This window comes from Mesoplodon densirostris, chromosome 11 (genome assembly GCF_025265405.1).
Source record: "Mesoplodon densirostris isolate mMesDen1 chromosome 11, mMesDen1 primary haplotype, whole genome shotgun sequence".
In the NCBI taxonomy this organism is placed as follows: Eukaryota; Metazoa; Chordata; class Mammalia; order Artiodactyla; family Ziphiidae; genus Mesoplodon; species Mesoplodon densirostris.
Window position 1 is genome coordinate 77245859 of NC_082671.1, and position 26210 is coordinate 77272068.

At 42.8% G+C, this 26210-nt stretch overlaps 1 protein-coding gene across 3 annotated transcripts in view; it reads left to right on the forward strand.

Moving 5' to 3' along the window:
- The first annotated feature begins 1611 nt into the window (after positions 1–1611).
- The window catches only part of APPL2 (adaptor protein, phosphotyrosine interacting with PH domain and leucine zipper 2), a 52755-nt gene continuing 28156 nt past the window's right edge, over positions 1612–26210 (forward strand). For 2 of the 3 annotated variants that reach the window (XM_060113262.1, XM_060113263.1), the window contains exons 1-5: positions 1612–1864; positions 8384–8482; positions 18975–19034; positions 19587–19658; positions 24611–24698. In XM_060113262.1, the coding sequence (XP_059969245.1) occupies positions 1811–1864; positions 8384–8482; positions 18975–19034; positions 19587–19658; positions 24611–24698 (373 nt within the window). In that variant the 5' untranslated portion in view covers positions 1612–1810. Of the gene's footprint in view, positions 1865–8383; positions 8483–10747; positions 10835–18974; positions 19035–19586; positions 19659–24610; positions 24699–26210 lie in introns of those variants that run through there. The other variant, XM_060113264.1, reaches the window with a different exon arrangement.

A 26210-nucleotide genomic window follows, 5' to 3' on the forward strand; every position in this document is an offset into this window, starting at 1 on the left:
CTCCTTTTTACATCAGTTTTCAAATAAAAATGCATGCATTTCTCTCCCTTGGCACAGTCTTATACTATTCTTATCATCAGCATGATCATTATTGTTTGCTTGGTAGGCAATTAACAACTGTTGTGTTTCCAGTTGGATGGAAGGGTAGGAACAAAGCAAGATGGAAGGTCGAGGGAAATTTCTTTTAAGTAACTGGAAAAGAGTTGGAAGAAATGAACATGTCATAAACAGCAAACTTGTATTTGTTATTATGTGTCTCAGTATTCAGAATAGAAGGAAGGTGACACAGAGAGGCTTACTATTTATACAGGAAGTAAGACCCACACGTAGAAGGAAAAAGCACTACTGGGTAAGTCATGTTGGGTGACAATCAAGGCGACGCCTGTTCAGTTATCTTTGGGGCCAGGAAGGGAGCAGGAAGTGCTTGAGTCTGACCCTGTGCAAGAGGATTTCAGTGAGAAAAGAGATGGGAGAGTATACGAGGTGAAATTAACTGAATGGTAGAAAATACAGAAAAAGGATGAAACACGGTGTGAGCATGATTCTACCCAAGAAGAAGAAAGAATATGGAATGGATGCTGGATGATTTCCCCATGGAGCCTACACGATGGCTCAGGAAAGGTTAGTGCTGATCTAGAGCCAGACAGGGAATAATGAATGGCCTTGGAGTTTTCAAGTGATCAGGCAGCAGGTGATCAGAATTTCAGAGGTGTTGGCAATTCAGATTGTGCCTTAATATACCTAGGTGTTTCTATAAAACACAGAATTTGTATTATTTTACCATATTCTGACCGTTCTGTTTGTTTTTGGTGGCGTGTCCTATTACACAAATCCTACAGATTCCTAAAGAAGGAGATTCTGAAACCCTTGCCTTTGGTATTAAAAGATGTCAAGTACTCCCCCTTCCCTCCTTCTCTTCTTTCTTTAGCTTTCTTTCGTTAACTGACTCTGACCAAATCACTTCATTCTTTGGGTCCCTGATTATTATTATTATTATTTAATCTCTAAATGACAACACTGAACTAGATCATCTGTCCCTTCCACTTCTAAAAACTTGATTATGAAACTTTCCAAGATGACAAAACACAGCAATAGACGAGGACGAGCCCTAACAATATTGGCCAAATTAAATAGCTGTGGTTTCCCAAAAAGTTACTTCTAAATATCATAGATGATTCAGTTACCCCCTTTTTTCCCCTAGAACTAGCTGATCTCTCTGCTCTCAGAGCTGTTACGAGGGCACTGAGATTTACGTAGAAAAAGTGGTGCGGGAAGCGCTGGATTTTCACACAGCATTTCACAGATTTTCACATCAGCAAAACTGTTATCTCCTATCTCCTTGACTCAAAAAATCTGGATTAGCCACACGTAGATAAAACCTTATCTTTCCGCTCTTCAGTTCCCCCTCCTGGGCTTTAGATGCATTGACCGGCATAAGATTCGGCCCCTTAACTGCTGAGCCTAACACCCTAGGCGTTCGCTGGGCGCCCGGCTGACCCGTGGGGGTCTGCGGTTTCCCGCGAGAGGTGGGCGCGGGCGGAAAGCAGGGCCGCCACACTTCCGGTGCCGGGTCGGGCGCTCGCCACACTTCCTGTTGATCCGGCTCCGCTGAGGGCCGGGCCGAGAGGAGGGCCGGGGCGAGAGGAGGGCGGGCGGCGGCGGTCACTCACTGGCCAGGCGTGGGCGCACGCGGGGCCGCCCTGGGCACAGAGCGTTGTCCGCCTCGTCGCCTGAGCCTCGAGCACTCTCGGCCGCCGCGTCACCTGCCCTCCGTGCTTCCGTCCGGCCCTCGGCCCCGCCGCGCGGCACCATGCCCGCCGTGGACAAGCTCCTGCTAGAGGAGGCGTTGCAGGACAGCCCCCAGGTACCTCCCGCCGCCCGGGTCCCCCTCGCCCGAGGGCTTGAGGCCGAGGAGGCCCTTCCAGCCCCGGGGTGGAGGCTGGGAGTACGCCGGGCCCCCTCGGGGGCGAAGAAGGGGCGGGCCCGGCCCTGTGTCTTGAGTCCGGGATGCTCCGGGAGCCGGCATCCCTCAGGCAGGGCTGGAGACGTCGGGAAAGCCCCCCGCGGCCGGAGTATTTACGTCCCGACCCCTTTCCAAACTCAGCTGAAACCGAGGCTGCTTGGCCTACGCTTGGGCTCCACCAAGTGGCCTGGGCAAATAATATTTTTTTTGCTTCAGCTGTGTCGTAAGATAGGAATAATTGTACCTGCCTCGTAGAGTTGTTAGAATTAAATAAGGAAATGCCTGTCAGGTTGTTCGCGGGCAATGTCTGGTACAGAATAAGAAGTCAATCTTACTTATTATTATTACTACCACTGATATGATGGGACCTGGTGGATTTAGGACCAGAGTGGGATGCAGAGAGCCTAGACCTCTTCCCCAGCTGTGCCAGACCTCCCCTTGGCCCTGTTTTCCCATTCGTGAAGAGGAAATTAGAATACCTGCCCTATTTGCCGCACAGGGGAACTTCATTAGCGCATCCGAGATAAGAATCAAGAGCTTTGAGCTCTGCAGATGAAAGCTGGTGTGTAAATGTAGTAAATGAGTGCAGAATGACATTAGTTCATAAGTCAGTGCACCTTTCCCCAGGGAACCTTTGTTCTCCTTCATTAACATTTCCCCAGCTTCATGTCGGCCCCAGAGGCTCTGCATCCTTGGGTTATTTAAATACCTCTCTTTATTCCCTAGTATCTCAACTCTTGAAAAATTAGAGTACGAGTAACCTCTTTTCCTTTCACCGTTTCTCTTCCCTTTGTGCTTCCTTTCCATTTTCTTCTTCGTGAATTGTGCCTCCCCGGGCTGATCCTTTGATGGACTTACCTACACCCACTCTGCATCTCTCCAGTTCAGAATTAGTAGTCAAAAGGACTGTGTGCTTAGTTGCCTTGGGCCCATTTCTTTGTGATCTTCTTTACATAGGCAAGTAAGAAAGTGTAAGCAAGCTGTGATTTTTTTTTTTTTTTTTGATTGTTATCCGCTGGTCTGATTGACTTCTCAAAGGCCTCTCTGAAGTCTCTAAACTTCTGGCATTTTAATGGGATCAAAGCCCTGGGTAGAAGTCATTTGGTCCATCGTCACACCTGTTGCGTGGGATCTGAAGATAATATTGTGGAGTTTCTAATGATATCATTTTGAACAGGGATTTCCACTTGCTTTGTAGTTGGAGAAACTGAGGTGCAAAGATAAATTGCTTTCCTAACTGAACATGGTGATGGCTGAGCCAGGTTAGAGAAGTGGCACTAACTGATTCTCCATGTTGCCCTCACCGAGGGGTTACATTCGGAATTTTTGGCTCTCACATCAGTGAATAGGCACTGGTTCTGAGTTGTTTACAGGATGTGCTCAGCTGTGAGGTAGGAGACAGCGGACTGGCAAACGAGTCAGGCCACTTGGGTCCTAATTGTGGCTCTAACACTAACTTATCATTTGATTTGGGCAAGTCACTCATCCCCATCCTGTAACTGGCTGGGTTTTCTCATCTGCAGAATGAGGGTCACGGAGCAGATAATATTTAACGGGCTTACAATTCTAACATATCTGCATGATTTATAACTGAGCTTGTCTGAGGAAGAAGAGGTTAAGAGGCATCGTCATTTCTATTTAATGTTCCTCTTTACGTAGGGAATTTGTCATTGCTTTTGAGACGTGCGTGTCACCCTGTGAGGGTTCTTGGTGAGGTTTGAATGGAAGCAAACTTCCAGGAAGGTCTTTGATAACCATCAAAACATATTTAGCACTGTTGTATGGGGTATGTGCCTAATGCAGCTTTACTGCCAAGGAGATGCATAGACTTGTACTGGAAGGAATCTAATCCAACTCCTTAGTTTTATCTGTAAAGAATAAAAGCAATAGCAAACACCTGTGTCATACATGCATTTTTATGTGCCAGGCACTGTTCTCAGTGCTTTACATGTGTTAACTTATCTAATCCTTTCAACAGTCTTTTGAAGTAGGTCTTCTATTAAAATTACCAAGGCGCTGAGAAGTTAAATAACTTGCTCCCAAGATTATACATTATCAAGTGGCAGAGCCGGGATTGGAACCCAGGCCGTCTGCCCGTGTTGTTCAAGTTAGCCCAGCTACCTAGCACCTGGCTTTTCTGTCATCAGTGACCTAAAATGTTTCACTAAAAGGAAGGGATCTTAAGAAACCATCTATTGTTTGTTTCCTCTTGTTTTATGTAGAGTATTTATGAGGGTTGCTCCAGTAACCTGGTTGCACAGGATTCATTAAATGAACACAAAAGCTTTTATATTGGAGCTCAGTGACCCAAGAAGAGCTGAATAGCAGTTGACTGACCGTATACACATCTATTCATGCCCTTTTTCGTTCACAGTGCTGCACAGTGTGTTTTAAGACTAGTCTCTGTGCATACATGTACTATTTCTGGTTACCTCTGGTGTATGAAAGACGAACTGTTTTAGGGATTAAGGTACTTGTCTCCATTGCTGTTTGCGAGCCTCTGCTGCTCGCTAGGTGCTGCTAGATGCTGGGAATGTCATGACAAATAAGATAAGAGTGCCTTCCCTCCGCTGTTTCACAGTCTGTTCTGGGAGACAGATAAGGAAAGCAGCAGTTGCAGTACTGGTGAATGCTGCTGTGATAGGAGAACAAATGCTGCTTTGAGCTGCTGCAGCTCGCACCTCTCCAGGGGCTTATTCTCTGTCCTGTAAGTAGGTGTGCTTTTGAGATAAAGTGTAGCACTGTTGCTTGCTGTTTTGTTACGATATTTGTTTGTTTCCTTTGCAGTTGGTACAGCTGAAGCACAGAGAATTTAAAGATGAAGTTCTGAGATTATTCAGTGAGAGGTCCAGCTGGGAAACCAGGCCTTTTTTAACTCAAGCAGGATGCCTCAAAACATTACCTAGTGGTTTTGTCTTCATCGTGGAGGGCTTTTGTCCTGCTGTACTCTTTGTTTATGATACATTTTCCTTTCAGTAGGCTTGGTTCTACTGAGACATTTCTCTCCCTCTCCCACACTATGGGAATAAGAGTTTTAATTGTTTTTACCTTAAAAAATATATATATATATGTATAATATTTATACTTATATATGATAAATATTAAAACATTTAAGATATATTTAAATATATATAAAATATACACGTGTGTGTGCGTGTGTATATTTTACAATCAGCTGTTAAAATTGTGCCATTATATAACTAGATGCTATTCTTAGGAGTGAAAAATGTCTAGGACTAGTTTATTAGATGACACCCAGTTTCTTTATGCTAAGATAGAGGGTGATGTGGAGCTAAGGCTAAGGTGTTTGGTTTCATTTTTCTGTCCATGCATACTCTTGAGAGTGTAGGGTAGTAGAAGAAAGAAGGAGTTTAAATCTTGATTCTGCAGGTTACTCAAACTCAACCGCTTGTGTTTCAACATGTGTAAAATTAGAATAAAAATAGTTGCTTAATTCTTATGAAGAATAAATAACATATGTAAAGTATTTTCATGCCTGCATATTATAGTAACTCCATAAAAGATTGCTGTTATTGTCTTTATAAGTGATACGCACCAGTCTTTCGGATTTTTTTGTGGAACTTTCGAGCAACTGGTATACCTTTGCCTGGTCCTTGGTCTTATTCCTTCTTTAGGTCTCAGAACATTCCTGTTCTTCCAAATATAAGTTTAAGCAGATGCAGAGCTGATAAATGTGGATATTAAAACAGTGTCTGAGATAGCTGGGTATATATTTTTTCAAGGATGATCATGGCCTAGTTAAGTTAGAAAGGAAAGACGGGAGTGTTTTTGTCAGTTCTAATGGATGTCATGGTAAACATGTTCAGAATATAAAGAAAAAAAAACTTGTGATGTAGTTTTGGCAGTCACAGGTGAGAGCATGACAGTAGGATGACCCAAGAGAAGTCAGCTCCAAGCAGTCTGCATCCTGCCTCCAGACAGGATGGTGGGCTGTGGGCCAAAGAGCATGCCCAGTGATGAGACCCACCTTTGCTAGGTGGTGGATGCATCCTCCTGCGGTGGAGAAAGCATGGCCATTGGTACCAGCCAGACCTGGGTTTACATCGCAACCCTGCTGCTTCCCAGCTGTGGGAGGTTGAGCAAGTTTCTTTACCCTGATGAGCCTCAGTTTCATCATCTCTAAAATGGGATTAATGTAACTGTGGTGTCTACCTCATAAAGTTGTCGGAAGGATTAAATGAAGTAATATTTAGTGCTCAGCACAGTGTCGGACACATAGGAAGTACAGAGTAAATGGTAGTTTTAGTTTTCTTTCTACTCTCTTTATGGAGGACATTATACAAGCCCTCTCTTTTCATCCTGTGGCTCATTTTCCATTCTATATATTTTATTTCTAAGAGTATTAAAAACAATAAATAGGACTCAACTAAATGGACATCAGTAGTATTTAAAAAATTAAATATCCTCAATCCAGTTGTATCACTCTTTTTCATTCTCTTAGATATACTGTTATAGCAAAGAAAGGAACCAGAATCATCATAAACATTGAAGGACTCCTCCAGCATTGGTACCACAAATACCAAAAGATTCTCTCCTATTAGATGACATTTATAGATAACTGTGTAGATAATAGTGTTGCTTTAGTGTTGAAATGAAATCATAACATGTGAAACCCTTAGTGTCCAACATGTTATAAGCAGAGTTCATTATCTTCTTCATAGTCAGTATCATCTGCTCTCACTGTGTATTAGGCACTGGTAGGCACTTTATGTAATTCATTACCTCTAGTGTTCCCTGCAAATTAGTGTTAGAGCCTGAATGTGGACCCAGGATTGACACGGTCCCAAGGGGATCCCAGATCCTTTGGGAGGCCCCAGTAGACTGTAAGCTTCTGGAGAACAGAGTTGGTTCTGATCACCTTTGAATCTCAGATCCCAACACAGTGTTTCATCAAATATTGGATGAAGGCAAAAGTATATATATGAATGAATGTAGAGTGATAGACCAATCACTGTAGGTTCCCAAAACGTCTTTTAACAATCTTTTTTTTTCCAAATAGTGTATTTTAAAGAGATATAATAAAGAATTCTAAACCGATGTTTTTCACCTACTCATTGACATCCATTAATGGATTTTGAGATCCAGTGGGTCACATCCATGACTTTTGTTTTGTTTGTTCTGATCCTTCTGTTGATAAGAATTGGTACTGAAGAGAGTACATTGGTCTGAGAGCACGTATTTTTAGCCTTAAAGACCTCAGGCAAAACCAGGATAAGCATGTACTACTGTGAAGTCCACCAGAGTTTGTCAACAAAATCAAAGGTAGAATGATTCAAACGTCGGGGTTCCTCTTCCAGTTTATTGGGGGCACTTTTGGGTCAGTTATTATTCTCTTACCTGAGATAGGTTAGAAAAAGAAAGAAGGAGTTGAAATTCATTTGCAGGAAAATAATGAACCTTAATGGATCGTTCTTTGTAAGGTGCCTTTGGTATCATCTCATTAAAGACATTTCTATAGCTTACTCTCCATTCTATGCCTAATGGGTTATTTTCTGAAATATAGATCCCATTATCACTAATACAGTATTTTAAATTCCCACTGTGCTGGACACATTAACAAAAGTCCCTTGAATAGATATGGTCTCTTATGTGGTCCCTTGATACTTCTTTAGACACCGTCCAATATATAAATATTTCTTTAGTGCTCAGCGTATCAGGCACTACGCATGAACATGCTAGGAAATACCTTTCATCTAAGACATTGCTCAGCTGCTCTCGAAGTGCTGAGTAGTCTTCCCAAAGGAACTGAGCCAGCATTCTTAAGTTGCTATTTGAGTTTTGGGCCCAGAGCTTCCACTGGTGGGCCCATGGTACATGAACTTTCCTGGTCATGAGTTTGAAAATTGGTTGAATAGAATATGACGAAAGACATGGAGCCTGACTGTAGTATCTTAAGTGGAAAGAATGACACACCCCTGCAAGACGTCCAAGATTGCAGAAAACCAGACAGATGGTTAACTGCTGTGATGATGCAGTGCTGGGTGACCACACCCCAGGTATACAGACAGGCCAGACATTGAGTTCAGTTTATGGGCTTGAAGGGAGAGACTGCCCTTTTTAACACTTATTTTATTGGGTGGACTTTACTGGTACTTAGGTAGAGGCTAAAGTCGAGACAGATAATAGCCCTTGAGTCTTCTTAACCCTTTAAAAGTTGGCTTTCTTTCCCTGGCCCCAGTACTCAAACTGTATTCAGTTTGCCCTTGCAATGTAGTCTAAAGGATTAGAAAAGAAGTTCTGAATTACAGCTCTAGGAATCAGCTTATATTAGTATTAGCAATAAAAAAGTTAAGCCAGACAACAGACATCTTCCCTCCCCATATCTCTGTGTGCGTGTGTTTGTCTTACCTCCATTGTAACTTCTCCACTTAGAAATAAAATTGACGTCTTTTCTTGCAGACTCGCTCTTTACTGAGTGTATTTGAAGAAGATGCTGGCACTCTCACGGATTATACCAACCAGCTGCTCCAGGCGATGCAACGCGTCTATGGAGCCCAGGTATCCTCCTGCCCCCTCACCTGGAGAGGAATGGAGTGGGAGCCCTCTCCCCACCTTGAACTTCTCTCAGGAGGTTGAGAGATTTGAGTCAGAACACCACCATTTAAACTTCTGAAATAAAATCACAGTTGTTTTTCTCTTCACCTCAAAAAACTGAGGACAGTTTGTTTTCACAGCTTAAGAAATAGGGTAATTTTTCTGTAACTAGTAGACCCAGTAGAAAGGTACCACATAACTGCTTTTTAATTTAAAAAAAAATTCTACTCCAAAGGGAAACATTTGAGTCTCCTCTTCCTACTCGTGAATGAGTGGGTTCAGTATTCTAAGGCATGGCTCTTTGTCTTTCTCATGGCTCTTTTTCTTTCTCATGGCTCTTTGTCTTAGATGTCGATGCAGGCGAGTAGAGATGTTTTTTCAAGGGCTTCCTCTGAAAAGACTTGAGTCACAGTTCTGGAACTGTTGGGTGGCTTCTTTGTTTTGAGGAACAAATATCTCTGCCTTGCAAAACCGTGGAGAATAAATTGCTGAGTAGCAGAAGTGGATCTTTTTAAGATCAAGAAATGCCCATGTATGTTACTTTCTAAGAGAAAACTTGTGAGTTACTTAAAAATAAAATTTGTTATGTTACACATCAAAATATTATGGCAACCGATACTTTTCATTATTGATTCCTTGCTGACTTAAGCCTGTATCTGTTAATATGTTCCTTTTTCTCATTGACGATCTCTAAGTAAATACCACATTCAGTGTATAATAATAATATATCAATAATCATGTATACTCATTTATTTTACATAGCTCTTAATATTCATATATAATCATTTATTATTATCATGGTTTTATTAATCATTCATTCATATCATATATGGGGAAAAAACTCAGCTCTTGCCATTAGGGAGCTTACAACTGGGTTGGGAGACAGACAAAAATAATTACCAAAGAGTGTTAGAGGTGCTAGGAGAGAAGGGTCACCTAACCTGGAGGAATTGTGCTGGGCACCCAAAAGGAGGATGATTATGATAGTTGAGACTTATTGACTACTTCATAGGTTCCAGGTGCAGTTTCAGGGGCTTTTACATGTAATCATTTCACTTCAATTCCCTAACAACTCTGAGGTGGGTGTTGTTATTATATCTTCATTTTATAGGTCAGGAGATTTAAGGATCCTGATGATGAATGACTTTCCAATTCCACCCCATTAATACATGGTCGAGCAAGTCAGCCTGAAGCCAAAGCCCAAACAATTAACTACTAAGCATAAGGGTGGTAGCCTGAGCTAGGGAAGCGGCAGTGGAATTGGGAAGAAGTGGATTGGTGACTGATTCTATGTGAAGGGGTTGGGTGGGTGAAGGATGAATCAAGAGTGATGCCCACGTCTTTGACTTCAATAACAGGGTGCATAGTTGGGAGAATACAGGAAGAGGAGCAGGGTGTGTGTGGGGTGGGCAGTGGCAGGAATGGCAGGGATGTCAATCTTAATTCTTTCCTATTTTTTTTTTGGTCGCATCATGGCTTGCAGGCTCTTAGTTCCCTGACCAGGGATTGAACCTGGGCCCTTTGCAGTGAAAGCGCAGAGTCCTAACCACTGAACCGCCAGGGAATTCCCCTTAATTCTTTCTTGAGAGGCTGATTTTGAGGTGTCCATGGGACATAAGAGTGGGGAAAGAGATCTTGTTGAAAGTTCAGATCCAGAGTTCAGGCTGGAGATAGATATTTGCAAACTACTGTATTATAGAAGTGTAACTTGATTAATTGGAACTAATTTTAACGACCAAAAGAATCATGCGCTCATTTGTGATTTTGCTCGTTTGTTTAGGTAAAACATTTAAAAACTGGGACATACTTTGTCGATTTTTTAAAAGCCCTATTTATTTCTATTACATGTTTTTGTATTTTTCCCTAACTATTCACAATTTAAGAGAACAGAAAATTTTTTACTGAGCTTCTACCTGCTCTTTAGTAGTTTGAATATTGTTATTAAATGATTTGTCTCATGTTTAAGAGTCCCAAGACTTACGGACTGTGACTCCGCCACTCCCAAGAGTCTCTGTTCTGCCTTTCCATGTCTGTCAGAATCATTTACTTGGAGATGTCCAGATGCTCTCTTAGGCGTTTTTTTCTTTTGAGCCAGAACACTACGTTTTGCCAAAATTAAGCGGGTCTTGCATTCCAAGAGGCTGTAACCAGCTTTTACTTCACATCACATGATCATCACATGGGTTACTGGCAGAAGCCCTTCCTTCTGCCTCGGCATTTCCTGCAGCAGAAGCTAGCAAGAACGTCTGGCTGGTGCTGCCAACTCAGTGACAGATGCAAGCAGTGGTCAGTGGCATTCAGATCGGCTGCGTCAGGGTCGGTTGTTTTTCAGGTTTATTTGAACATGTTTTGTTTCTTTTCAATGAAATTCAAAAGAAAACTTTCTAACTTCTCTTTGATCAGTTTGTTTATATGTATGTATGAGGGTGGGAAGAAAGAGAAAGAAAAGAGTTACCAATGTTTTCATTCAACTTTTTTCCCCAAAGTTATGTTTTCCTGGTTTTATTTAACATTCTTCCTTAAATATTTCACACCTAGACGTGTTAAATTACATTAATAGAGTTTTATAATTTCATTTTTAAAAACAGAGGCACTTAGATGCTTTTCATTATTATATTTTTTAAACAAGATTTATGCTGCTGATAAATGTTCATAAAAGATACTTAAAATCAGGCCACATGGTAAGTTTCTGGATTCTGATATAGTGAATACTGTTTGGACCTTAGTTTTAGAAAGAGGAAGAGTAAAAAAAACTAGAGGAAAGTTCTGTGAACAGTTTTGCTGAGTTTGGCTAGTTTGGGGGAGATTTTAAATTTTATTTGGCTTAAGCAGTAGAATGAAGCTATAGGCTATAAGCTGTTTTCAGCATTTTACAGCAGTCCCTGGTCACATCTGGTCTCCTAATTGTCAGATGTGCCTTTGCACATGGGGGAACTGAGTACTCCATCATGGGTCATCTGAATGAAGGAAGCCGTACACACTTCTCATGCAGCAAGAGACGGGTTACTTAGAAAGCTCTGCTATCTTTCAAACTGTTGACTAAATTTAAAACTTCTGTAGTGTCTGAATAGATGCATGGGTATACTTATTCAGTAAAATCTTCTCAAATTTTGCATTTAATACATTTGATATACTTGTTTTGATTCTGTATATCTACCGTGATTTTGTTTCTTTCCTAGAGAGGTTAAAATTTTTAAAAATCTTTTCGAAATGGATTTTTTAGGGTCTTACAATGAAATTTACTTACGTAAATTTCTTACTTCTCCTCTCAGGCATTGTAGTGAGAAAATGGGAAGGTCAAATGATGTTCCTAGCAGTATTAGTGAAACCTGGCATCTTCTGGAACCTGTCCTTCTCCTCCAAAAGATGACAAGCCTCTGTAGTTGGTGCCTTCAGTCTGGATGGAATTTTTTGTTTGTTTTGTTGATTTTTTTAAGTACATTTTGGATGGAATTTTTCGAAGTGAGAACCATGGTTCAGGCTCTCTCACTTCCTTTCACCAAAGCAGGCTTACACAAACACAGTCTCATCTCTGCATCTGCTCTGAACCAGACCTTTGGGAGTGCAGAACTTCTGATCCTAAAATGTAAAAGCCCACATTGGAGTTGGGAGTAGTATCTTTTCAAACTGGGGTGAGACCGTGGGAGGGGATAGGAGTAAAATACTTTGAAGGGAAGATATGCATACATTTGGTATTATAAAGAAGAAAATATTTTTCTTTAGAAATGATAATATATATAGATATCAAGCTAAATAAGTTAATGTTCCTCTTGGGAAACAGAGTAGTGGGCATCCAGGAGTGTGAGCTTGTGATAGGGGAGAGAAGGATTTGGGAGGCAGACAGGATGAGAACTGTATATTTTAATAATAAAAATATTATTAGGCACATAAACATACCACACACTAGGCAAGGCACCGCCTGTGTGTAATCTCATTTAGCTTTCACAATAAAGGAGAGGTATTATTATATAAGAGAGGTTATGTAACTCGCCTGTGGTCACACAGCTGATGAGTGGCAGGAACAGAATTTGAACTCAGGTCTTTGACTCCAAAACCTCCACTCTCACTCTGAACCCCTGCGCTGTACTCTTTTGACATACTGGTCTCTAGAAATGGCAGCAGAGGCTAAGGAAGTGGGAGTCTTCAAAGGTTGTTCTTGTCACCATAGAACACCCACACTTATCAACCTAACAGCTTTGTAGTGTGTTATGGGTGGGAGCCAGCTCCTTTTTGTATCCCAGAGTAACTTCCCTTGTTTAATTAGTTTTTATCCATAATGGTTTCAATCAGTGCATTTTAACAGCTCTCAAAAACAGTCAAATTGAGGTTTCTATGACAGGGACAGAGAAATATGTGTGTAGCTTAAGGCATGCGGGAGTAGAGAGCCCCTGAGTGGTTTCTGGAAGCAACTTCAAAGACCTGAGTTTTTGCATTTGATTTGCATGTGGGATCTACAGCCTTCCCCCATTCTGGCATTGAAGGCTTTCAGATCAGTATGGAAGATTATTCTGGGCCAGGCTTATTCACTAGGTATGAGGTTAAGTGTGTGACCTTAGATGCATCAGATCTGAGTTCCAGTCTTGGCCACTTGCTCTGTGACCTTGGGCAAGTCACGTGATTGCCTGAGTTTCCTTGTTGGTTAAACAGAGGCCATAATAATACCCACCTCATAGGTTGTTATTAGAACTAATACCTGTGAAGTATAAGATCAGTCCCTGGCACGAAGTGCTCACTGTTAACATAACCACCTTCTAAGCCTTCGAATAATAGTAGTTATGGTAGCAGTGTACCCTGGGACTGCTACTTGGGTTAAATAGAAGCTTGGTCCACTGATCTTGACCTTCCTGAAGGAGCAGTCTGTACATACCTCACTTCCTCACTGCGTAGTTGATATTTGCTCCTCAGGCACCTCAGTCTGGGCTCCGTCCCCCGCTGGCAGCACAGGCTGCTTAATGCCTGGTTCATAGCCTCTCTCCACCCTCCATCCTAGGCAGCACCCAATGCTATTAACAATGCACCCCTCAAAACTGTCCTTCTTTGGTTCCTGTGACAGTGTCTGTCCCGAGTCTCTACCCACTATTCTTGATCGTTCTCCTTTCCTGGCGCCCTTATGCTGCCCCTTAAGTCTTGGTGTTCTCCAGAATTCCACAGGAGTCCTTCTCTGGTTAGTCTCTACTCGTTTCCTGGGCAAGGTCACTTCTTCAGCAAAGCCTGGCCATTTCAGAATCTATTTCTAGCCCTCGTCTCTAGGTTCTTATTCCAAACGACTTTTGCCTGTTGTCACTGTGGAGAGGGAGTTTCCAGCTCAACCTGGGCTGTTGCAGCACCGTCCTAAGCAGTCTTCCTGTTGTCAGGGGCTTGTTTTCCCCTTCAGTCCATCCTTTACTCTCGAGCTACCACATGCAAACCTCCCTTCCCTCCCTGTCTTCACCTGCTTCTGTGGCTCCCTGTAACCACAAGGCAAAGGTAAAAACTCCTCATCAAGGCCTGCAAAGCTCTTCATGAGCTGAGTTTCAGCCTACTCCTCTAGCTTCGTCTTTGGCTGTTCCAGAATGTGCCAGGCCCTCTGCACATCTCGAGACGTTGCTGTGCCCTTCCTGCTTCCAGGACTCCACGTGGACCCTGTGCCCTGGCAAATGGCCTTCCCGGCAAATGGCTTTTAAGACTGACCTCAGGTCCGAGGTGTCTGACACCTTTTCTTTCTTCCTCTTCTCCCTTCGGACCAAAGCACCCTTCACCCTTGTGCCCAGATGCCCTGCACTCTTGTTGGTCAGAGCACCGAGGGACAGTGGGGGATTTTCTTTCCTCCCTGTGCACTGTGAGCTCTGAGAGCAGATTGTCTTTGTCTCCAATGGCCAGCACCTTCCACAGCCCTGCTCAGTGTTTGATAAATAGGTGTTAAATGAAAGACTGCATCCGGGCCACCTCCACCAGACCGTCGGCACACCCCCTCTGTGCGCTTTATTGTCCCTCCCAGATCTGTGTCCCCTTGTCAGCGCCTTAGCTTGGCGCACTGCCATCATGGGTCATCCAGTCTAGGGTCCCTTCGTCTTGGACTCCCCCTCCCTCCTCAGTCACTCTAGCCTGTTGTTTTTGCCTCAGCGATACCAGGCAGATCTTTGCTACTTTCTGGCTCGGGCTCAGCCTGTTTTCTCTCTCCCTCGACTTCAGGTGGTCTCCTGACCCTCATGTCATCCTCTTCTTCCACCACAGCCATTCACGATTTTTCTTCTGCTCACATCTGACCTTGTCCTTCTCTTGCCAGAGTTCCTCGGGGCTTCCCTGCTGCTGGCAGAATAATGTCAGAGTCCTCAGCAAGCGGCCCCACATGGCCTGCCCCAAACACAGCTCTCCAGCCTGTGTCCTTGCCACGTTCCTCGCCGCTCCCTCTGTGCGCCGCCCCCACCCCCACCCCCCCGCCGCCGGGGCTCCTGATCCAGTGCGACCCCCTGACCCCAGCTTTGGGGTAGCGCTGTGATGAATGAGACTCTCAGCCACTTGGCTTTCAGTAACATTTCTGGCCAATTGTTTGGCCTAGATCAAAGCAGTGCCTGCACTGTGACTTGGACTCTAGTGGATTTCCTCTGCCCCTGCTCCTGGCCTCTCCATTCCTGCCCAGAGGCCTTTGGGTTTCAGGTGACAGTTGCAGTTAACGAGCGCTCTGTGCCACCATAAGGTACACATTGCTTTGCCCAGAGCTCAGTTTTCCTTCCGGGTTTGTTAACCACTGGTCTTTCTGCCTCGGCGCCAGCCTTGGGAAGTTCTGATGAACATAGGATATTCTGTCGGTAAACCCTTCGTCAGGTTATCTCTTAAGGCTTCCTATGAGGTACCCAATAGCCTAGATAGTAACCAGAGAGCTCTTCCAGAGTGTCGGACTCTTACTCGCAGAACTCCATTTAGAATCTACATTTTAGGCCACCACTTCTGCTGGACTACAGCTAGAAAAGTATGGGATTTATGCTGATATCTGTAGCGCCTGTGAGGCCTGCTCACTGAGTACAGTACTATTAAATACAGTTTTGGACTTTGGATCAGAATAGTATGGTGTTAAGCACTTGGGCTTTGGATTTTGAGTCTGACAGATCTGAGCTGAATCGTTGCCTTGCCAGTTACTACTTGTGTAATTATAGAAAGGTATTATCCTTTCTGAACCTTTTTCTCCTCATTTTTAAAATGAGGGTGAGAATATACCCTACCTCATAAGTGCCTTGTAAGAATTAAATGTAATAATATATAAAAAATGCTTAACAGCAATGTCAGGTCCCTAAAAAAGACTCAATGTATGTTAGCAGCTATCTTCATTATTGTTACTGCTAATATTTACTCTTCACGCAAGTTCCAGTTTTGCAAGTCTTATTGAAGAGATAATTAGGCAGGCTTACCTCACAGGGTGTGTATTAATTAGGTAAAGCATTTCATAAAACCTTTGTGTACAGTAGATTAAGCGTGGGTAAGATTAAAGTTGGTCTAGTTTAAAAGACTTTTCATGTCACGTGCTCTGTATAGGAGAGGTTCATCTCTTTTCAGGGCAGTTGACAGGCCATTTTGTACGTGTATTGTTTGTACCCAGTAGAATCATGCTGGTAGAACAGAATCTTGCTGCCTGAAATCACACACATCTGAAGTACATAGCACTTTCAGAAAGTATTTGTAGGGGAGACCCGGCAGCGTCCACTGTACACAGGAATTTTGGAAGCAGTTGTCCTTGTTGTGTGCTGTGCCCCTTCTTCCTCAGCCTCAGTGGAGCTGTGCGCATGGCACATGAGTGCCCCCCATTGGCCTGGGCACAGTCGGATCCCAGCAGCTCCCTGGCAGGTGTGTCCACCACATGGGGGGTGCTTGCCAGTACCTTCTAAAGGAGAGAAGAATTCAAGTAGCCTGTGGCGCTTGCTTGTTATGAAAGCACGGAGGGTGGTTATCATATCTGTTGACCGATCTCTAAAGAATACAGATAAGGGGGAGTAATATTTTAGACTTAGCTAAAATAAAGAAAAGAATGGACTAGAAGAGTAGAAACTGTTTCTTGAATCTGAAGGATTGTAGCTTCATGGAGAGCCTCCTGAGGGAGCTGTGGCAGAGGACAGCGCTTTTGAGACAGTTACAGTCTAAAGCAGGATCAGTACTTTACAGCCCTTGGACTGGCCTCTTATTTTTGTAAATAAAGTTTTATTGGAACGAAGCCATACTCATTTGTTCATGAATTATTTATGGCTGCTCTTGTGTTGTGACAGACTGTATGTCCCATAAGCCAAAAATAATTGCTATCTAGCCTTTTACAGGAGAAGTTTGTCAACTCTAGCCTAAGGCAATGGCCTTCTCAGGTGTCTTCTCTTAGCAGGACTTGGGATCTTAGAGAGTAGTGTTGAAGAGTGTGGATTTTAGACAGACATGAATTCACATCCCAGCCCTGCTACTAACTAGCTGTGTGACCTTGGGCAGGTGGCCTAACATCTCTGGGCCTCCATTTCTTCTGTAAAATTGAGTCACTAATTAGAACATGCCTGACAGGGTTGTCAGAATTAAATGACATAATGCCTGGATTGCAGGTAGTTGGTATCTGGCATGAATTAAGTGCTGTGTAAATGTTAGCTGCCGTTGTTAGGATGATTCTGTGGGTCTGCAATTCATAGTCTACATGGGGCTGCCTGGGGAGGCAGATGCCAAGGTAACTTGAACAAATCCATCTTAAACGCACTGCTGCTAACTCAGAGAAGAGGAGATGGGGATTTTCTGATACAGCAGGGTAGCAGCTCAGTGAATGGGCTAAGACCCTTGTTCCCATGCGCCCTGATCTTCAAAACAGCACTGCTGAAGGTGGTCAGCTGGCTGTTTCCTGGCTGACTGCTTCATGCTTGTCCACCCTGTATTTTATTTCCCACCATCTGTGATGTTGCCTTACAGGGTTAAGAAGTATTTCTCCCCTCACACTGTGATTCCAGGTATTGTTTAAAAACTTGAAATTTATATGAATCTTCTAACCTTGTTTGTTCCTTCATTCATCAAACATTTGTGGAGTGCCTGCTCTGTGCTAGGTAATGGTTGCATGCTCCTGTCTAGATCCAGGACATAGTACTTCTGGATTTGTTTGTTTGCTCTCCTCTTGGCTTTGTGACTGCCAGCTCTGGTTAGTTTTCAAAGTGGTGGCACCCCAGTAGGATGCCAAAGCCAGGAATTATCATTATGTTTGCCTGACTTTATTCTGGGGGAGAAGAGAGAGCGCCACATCTCAGGGTCTACTGATGGCTGTTTCTTGGGGCAGATGAAGGAAGTCAGGGAACAGGTTGACCAGTTATCTGCAAAGAAGGCCCACAAAACATAGGATTAGGCTCTGATGGGTCTTGCAAAGGAGGCCCATGAAAAATAAAACAAGCTCCGGCAGAGTTCAGGCCTTACCCCTAAGGAACAGCAAACCCAGGGGAATTAGAAAGGAAGTGGAGGCCAAGGCTGGCCAGTGCCCTCCCCTTACCTGCTCCAGGTGAGACCCAGTAGCTCCCTCCCTCTCTTAGGAATACAACCTGAACCTAAAAAGAATCCTTAACTGAGCTTTAGAAACGTAAGACACGTTTTCTAGTCTGGATGTGTTGGTGATGGGAGGATAGTGGCAGACAGCTGCTGTGTAGCCGGAGATCAGAGGGATAAATATGAGAAGAAGAAAGTGGACAGTATTGGCCAGTGAAAAACAGCACAGAAAGGGCCTTCCCAGGCATTGTAGCTGTGCTTCTGTGTTACCATCCACCATCACTGGCCTAGTGCTGTAAGTTTGGTAGGGTCTGACTGTGTCATAATGTTGCTTAAGTTCCCACTGCACTTAGTCTGCAGCTGGGCCATGGGGCCCCGCACGCCCTTGCTCTGCCTGTGTTGCCAGGCTTGTCTCATTTCCACGCCTTGCACCCCATGCTCCAGCTACGCCCTGCTTTATAGCTCTGCAGACAGGCAGGGTGCTTTTACTACATGCTTGTCCCTCCTTCTGGAAAGCTCATCCCCATGGCTAGCTCCTGGTCTTTCTCCAGGGGTCTGCTTAAAACATCTCTTCCATGGTCTTCTTGAGGACCATATGCAGATCCTCCAGTCAGAGCCTCCTACTGCACGCAGTATTTCCTTTGTGGTTCTCATCATGCTTGTAACTATGTTTTAGTGTCTGCTTCCCCAGTAAACCCCATGAGGGCAGGGACCACGTCTTTGCTGGAGGTTTGGCACATGTTAGTTGTTCACTACATTTGTTTACTGACTGAATGACCAGAAGGAGCATCGGTTTATAAATGATGGGGAGGAAAAAGCAAGCTTTGACCTTTTCATTTGTTTTGGTCTTGTTTTCCAAATAATTTCTGAACAAAATATTTTATTATTTTACAGATACATACATATTATGTTTAAGTGATTCTCTGAGGTGGCATTTTTCAGTGACTGCGTATGCACTGGACAAATCTTACTTGCTTTTCTCTTCTCCCTACAGAATGAAATGTGCCTGGCTACTCAACAGCTTTCTAAGCAACTGCTGGCATATGAAAAACAGGTAACTTGATAGATATGTGGCATATAATGCTGTGCTTAGGACTCAAGCAGAGTTCTTATAAAGGAATTCTCTAGAGGCAACCTTCAGAGACCTTCCTTCCTTCCTTTCTTTTTTTCCATAGGCAATTTCCATTTTTTCTTTCGTCTTGCCTTTTCCTATCCACTGATAAATTCTGATGATTATCCCAAAGTCTTTACGATGTATTCTTATTAGCCTACAGAAGTAATCAGCTGCCCTGAGGGTTCATATTTTCCGAGGGACTACAAGTGAATCAACACTAAGAATTCCAGGAAATAAACTGAAAGATACCATTATATCTAAACAGAAGGGTGATGACCGACAAAGGAATAGCCTGGGGAGGGCGGTTGACTGCGTGGCTGGAGCAGAACAAGGGGAGAGCTCTGGTTCTCCGCAGTCAGACGCTCTGACATGATGTGCTCTTGGGGGAAGAGAGGAAGTCGAGGTGGAGGGCAGGGTATTGTGGGGTAATGCTATGGTGCTGAATTCCCTAGCGTTCTGTTAACACCCGCCACTTTTCTTCTTTGGTCGTAGAATTTTGCTCTTGGCAAAGGCGATGAAGAAGTAATTTCTACACTCCACTATTTTTCCAAAGTGGTGGATGAGGTAAGATAGCCACATGGCAAAATTTTATTTGATTCTTTTTTGAACTTTCTTTCATCTTTACTTTGGCCCACTTTTTATTTTTAGATATCTACTTAAATATCTGAGAAGGTATCTCAACCTTATCTTCCAAGGTTCATTTCATAAAAGAGGTTGTATGCTGTTCCATTTGTTTCTGGTTTGAGGGGAAAGGCTTTGGTATATATGAACAATAGACTGAAAGAAAGACTTCTAAGAATTCAGTTTCCTAAGGAGGGAGAATTAGTTTCTCAGGGCTGCTGTAATAAAATTACAAGTAGGTGGCCTAAAACAATAGAAGTTTATTCTCTCACAGCTCTGGAGGCCTGAAGTATGAAATCAAGTTGTTGGTAGTACCACATTCCCTCCAAAGTATCTAGGGGAGTATCCTTCTTTGCTTCTTCCAACATCTGGTGACTCTGGGTGTTCCTTGGCTTGTGGCAGCATAACTCTAATCTCTGCCCCTGACTTCACATGGCCTTCTCTCCCCACGCTACCCTCGTGTTTTTTCTCTTCTGTCTGTGTCTTTTCTTCTTATAAGAACTCTTGTCAGTGGATTTAGGGCCCACCAGGATAACCCAGGATGGTCTTATTTTGAGACCCTTTATTGAATCTGCAAAGACCCTTTTCCCAAATATTCACATGGTGTTTTGTATAAACATATCTTTGGGGGGAGTGTGATTCAACCCACTACAGAGAGGTTTCTTACAACTGTTTTTGTAGCTATATTGTATAATACATTCGGAATATTTGTGAAAAGCAGGTATTGTTATAGAAAATGTACATAAATCCTAATTGTAAAAAACATGAGCTCAGATGCTACTGGTGTTGGGCAGAACCCTCTGCCAGATTAGGTAGGTAGGAACTGTTTCATCTTCCAAGGAGTGTGTAGTACCTACAGTAGAATATCATCATAGAGAATAAGCAAAAAAGGCAATGTACAGATGCCATTTCACTGTGCAGTCATTGATATGAACGTAACGCTATCTTCAGTTCATAAAATGAGAAACTAACGTTCGTATGAAATTGTACCAATTGCCTGTTCATTCATTCAACAGGTCAGTTCATCGAGGCATTATTCATTCAACAAACATTTACTGACCACCTACTATTTAGCAGATGCAATTCTAGGCACTGGGGATATAGATGCAAACTGTCCACTTCCTTGTGAACTTTGTCCTCTGTCCCACTGCTGTGGCTCTTTGAAGTGTGTGATAATATGGATGCATATCTATTCCAGAAGAGGAGGAGGATGAATGGAAAATGGAATTAGAGAGGAGTAGAAAGTAAATTTTTTTGTAGGTGGGGAGAAGAATTTTTCTTAATTAACAGTGAATGAATAACCCAGGGGGAGAAACAGTAGTCTACACCCACTGAATTTATGTGTTTTCTTGACTAGAGGAGATTTGCTCAGGAAATGTGATTAGTTGTCAAAACCCTAAACCAGGATTTCTACTTTAAGATATTTACTCAGAGCTGTATTTTCATGGGTGGGAATGATGATTCTTTTTTTTGAATTAATTTTTTATTGAAATATAGTTGATTTACAATGTTAGTTTCTGGTGTACAGCAAAGTGATTCAGATATATGTATCTTTTTTTCATATTCTTTTCTGTTATAGTTTAGTACATGATATTGAATATAGTTCCCTGTGCTATACAGTAGGACCATGTTGTTTATCTACTTTATATATAGTAGGCTGTATCTACTAATCCAAAACTCCTAATTTATTCCTCCCCTCTTCCCCTTTGGAAACTATAAGTTTGCTTTCTATGTCTGTGAGTCTGTTTCTGTTTTGTTAATAAGTTCATTTGTATCATGTTTTAGATTCTATGTATAAGTAATATCATATGATATTTGTCTTTCTGTCTCTGACTTAACTTCACTTATGATAATCTCCAGGTCCATCCATGTTGCTGCAGATGGCATTATTTCGTTCTTTTTTATGGCTGAGTAGTAGTCCATTGTGTGTGTGTGTGTGTGTGTGTGTGTGTGTGTGTGTGTGTGTGTGTATACATACACACCACATCTTTATCCATTCATCTGTCAGTGGACACTTAGGTTGCTTCCGTGTCTTGGCCACGTAAATAGTGCTGCTGTGAACACTGGGGTGCATGTATCTTTTTGAATTAGAGTTTTCTGTGGATATATGCTCAGGATTGGGATTGCTAGGTCATATGGTAACTCTATTTTTAAGTTTTTTAAGGAACCTCCATATTGATTTCCATAGTGGCTGCACCAATTTACATTCCCACCAATAGTGTAAGAGGGTTCCCTTTTCTCCACACCCTCTCCAGCATTTAGTATTTGTAGACTTTTCAGTGGTGGCCATTCTGACCGGTGTGAGGTGATACCTCATTGTGGTTTTGATCTGCATTTCTCTAACAATTAGCCATGTCGAGCATCTTTTCACTTGCCTGTTAGCTAATGACAGTTCCTTTCGTGGGGAGTGAATCATTCCAAAAGGATGGAAGCCTAGAATTGTGATTTAAAGGCAGTGTCATGGCCTCCTGGAAGCTTAACACCGTGAGTTTTTAAACAAGCCTCTTGATGTCAAGACCTAAGCCAGTGAAAGCAGTTAACTCAGGTGGGAAGAGCAGAGGAGCTTCTGAGGCGGTTTTCTCAAAAGGTGGGCCTGCATCAGGTTGAAAATTTTTCAAGAGAAGTAATTTGACTCAGAAATTGAAAAATCCAACTTAAAGTAGAGATCTGTGTTGCTTATATTTAATAGAATGCATTGGATTCAGGTATTCGATGTCCTAGGCATACAGAGATTTTTTTTTTTTTTTCTTTTTGCGGTACGCGGGCCTCTCACTGTTGGGGCCCCTCCCGTTGCGGAGCACAGGCTCCGGATGCGCAGGCCCAGCGGCCATGGCTCACGGGCCCAGACGCTCCGCGGCATATGGGATCCTCCCAGACCGGGGCACGAACCCGTATCCCCTGCATCGGCAGGCGGACTCTCAACCACTGCGCCACCAGGGAGGCCCCATACAGAGATTTTTTGTCCTTGGTGATTGTACCAAAAGCAAGGTTTCTAGATTACTTCCTTTTAGTGCATCTGAGACAGGAAATCTTTGACATTATGGATTTTATTGCCCAGTATGTGTCAGGCCCTCTGCCCTGAGTGTTTCCTATTCATGTTTTGTTTTATCGTCAAAAGAGCCATGCAAGGAAGATGCTGTTATACCCATTTTCCGTGTGACGATACTGAAGTGCCAAGAGGTGGTCTGTGCTCTTCGCACTCTCCTCAGCAAAGGTGCTGTGTTTGGAAGTGATTATCCCTTACCTCTCAAAGCCCCAAGGCAAAAAGTTGGTGACACAGACCACTTGATCCTTAAGAAGCAGTAGTAGAGTAGCTAGGAAATTTGCCATTCTTGAAGTGCATAACCACTGGAAAGAAAACCATTTAACCTCTCTGAGTTTTGTTTTTTTTCATCTGTAAGTGGCAGTAGCAGGACAGCCCACATAATTAGGCTGTTATAAAGGTTAAATGAAATAATTATATCAGGGCATTCGGCACAGAGCCAATTTATCTAATTAACCGTTAGTTAAAAAAAAAAAAAGTACATTTCTTATTGAAGTTATTCAGGAAAAGTAGTTAACTCATTATATCCTAATGCATTTCTTGGCATGGCTGTCTTCATGTGTTCCCCGCAGAAAAAGCTGCCATTCTTTGGCTTGATTGAAAGATAGGGAGAACATTGACTTCTTGGCCTGTCACTCCCTGGCCTGACAGGTGGTTGACCTGAAGCCAGTCTTTAAGCTTGTCAGAGCAGCCTCTGCAAGCACAACCCTGAAGGACCAGATCTGCTGGGGGGAGATCCGTGTGCAGAAGGGGGATTCGGACATGTGACTGCTATCACTGCTGAAAGAAAACTTGGCCAAATGTTTACTCCACAAGATGACTGCTGGGTGATTTCCCCTTATACACCCAGCAGGAATCCCAGAGCATCCTCATAATATCTGGAAGTCTGGGCCTTCCACTGTGTTCATTACTGACTACCACATGTTTAAAGTTTTGGCAGCTTTGCGAGCGTGAAAGACAAACTCTATATCCCAGACAGTGTGTTGGAAAGAGCATGGATTTTGGATCCCAGTAGCCCAGGATTAAAATCCCAGCTGTGTCACTTAGTTGCTGTCTGGATTTGGAGATTTATTTGCCCTCCTGTAAAAATGAGGATAATAACACCCATCTAACAGAGTAGGTGGGAACTAAGTGGTATAAAGCAGGTAAAGGTGGCACACAGAAAGAGCTCAAAACTGGTAGTGCTGATGGTGATAATTTTTATTTCTCCTAGACGATTTACAAAGACAGGATTTAGTTAAGGCCTTGAGGTAGAAAGGGAGAACGAATCAAGGACTGTTAAAATTATCTGGTGAGGAGGAGCACGTTTGAATACAGCCTTCTTGTGCTTAGGAAGGTCTGAAATCTGGCTGAGTTATTTCTGCGGGGAACATTCTTTCTCCAGAGCAATTCCCAGGCCCCCAGTGTCTGTAGTTGCAGGGTTAGTAGGTTCCCAGCAGGCCTGTCTTTCAGGGGTGACTTCAGCCCCCTCTGAGAGTGAGAGAGCACACAGAGGCCCGGCAAAGTGCTGACCTGTGCTGCCAGCACATCAAAGCTTTCTCCCTCTCTGGGCGGGTGTGGCTCGCATCAAGAACGCAGAGCCACAGTTTGCACAGTTAACAAACAATAACTGTAGGCTCGGAGGCTCTTTAGCAAACTCAACCGGTGCCCCGGTCAGTTAGAAACTTGCGTTTAGTTTTTAATACCTCTCAGCTTATGTCATTTACTGCTTTATGAAGGGTATTTATTTGCTAAGGAAGTTTAACTGAGCTCCTTAACCACATGGATGTGTTGAGTGTGATCCCTCAGTGAAATAAGACAGTGTCAGTAATAGTGGGTATAATTTTCTTCAGTAGATTTCTCTTTCTTTCAGCTTAATGTTCTCCATACAGAGCTGGCTAAACAGTTGGCAGACACAATGGTTCTACCTATTATACAGTTTCGAGAAAAGGATCTTACAGGTAAAGTAACTGAGTTCAGTGCCATATACTTTAAGAATATTAATTCATTTAATAGTAATTTTTACTGCAGTTATTTCTTTAAGTGTGTGGATCATTGAGAAATGCCCTCTTTTTCAGCTTTTATTAAATCTTCGCTATGTTCTTGGCTCACCTAAAGGAAGTCACAGGCCAATAAGAAAACAGACTTGGAAGCAGACAACTGTAATATTATGTGATGAGGGCAGCAGGACAGAGATGTACAAGGAACAGAAATGGCACACAGAAGGGCGTGATTACCCTTTGAGGGTGAGGTGCCAGGGAAGGCTTCCCAGAGAAGAAGAAGATCTCTGAGCTGGGTTTTGATAAATAAATGTTTACCAAGTAGACAAAGACGGCAAGGCTTATATTACAGGTTTGGGGACATGTGTAAAGGCATGCTGTTCTTGGGGAGCCATGAACACTTTGGAATGTAAGGTGGGAGGCTTGGAGAGGAAAGGACAGAGTGGGGACCATGCTTTATCTGTGCTAGACTCTGGGGGTACAGCTGTGAACCAGGTAGATAGGGTCCCTGTTCTGATGGAGCTCCATTTTAGTGAGTGGGAGTATCTGTGACTAGTTCAGAGAGCCTAGTTGATCTTCTGGATTAATTTTGGTTCTTCAACTAAAATAAAGCTTTAGAATAATTTTATATCACTTGAAATCAAGGTAGTCAAAAACTAAATATAAAAAATAAATAATCTTGAAAAAAACTTAGTTGATATTACAAAAGGGAATGCAGATTTTCTAGTCCTTTTGTCCTTTCTTATTTCATTGAAAATATTCATTGCCTAGAGAATAAAGAATTGTATTTTCTAGAACACCGATTATAAAACATTGCAGACCAAAAAAGTCTAAACCTGAGTGCTGAAAAGATCTGTTGTTCAGTATAGTACTTCCTGTTTAAAAACAGGAAGTTTAAAACTTCCTTTTTAGGCAGAAAAGATGCAGTAAATGGAAGGCCAAATCTTAAATATGAAGCTTTTTTTCCCCTCACTTTGAGATCCCCTGTGATCGTGTCACCTGAAGCCTATGGGGGAAACAGTAGAACTAGCACAAACTGTACCCAAGGGCACAGTGACAGCTCTAACACTTGATAAATAAAACTTTTACTAAATAATATGTCAGCTTGTATAAAGGGAAACCTTGACTGAGCAGGGTTTTTAGTGTTCTTTAGCGTTGCTCATCTGTAATCGCATGTAAAACCCAAACTTAAATGCGGTCATGTGCTGATTATCCAGTAGTAACTGAAAGCCTCATTGAGTGCATTTGTAAAAAAGATTTTCTCTAAATGAAAACATTAGAAATGTGCGGGGATATCATTTAAAAAACAAACTCCGAGCCTTTTAGAAACAAAATAATTACCCCCTAAGACTTGTATTGTCAGATGGATGTCTTTCAGGTTTGTTTATAGGAACCTAGGATTGAGAATGCCCAGTAGTGTTGGTGATGTGGCCTTTGTTAGTCCAAAAGGGCTCAACTTGTGGATTAGTAGTA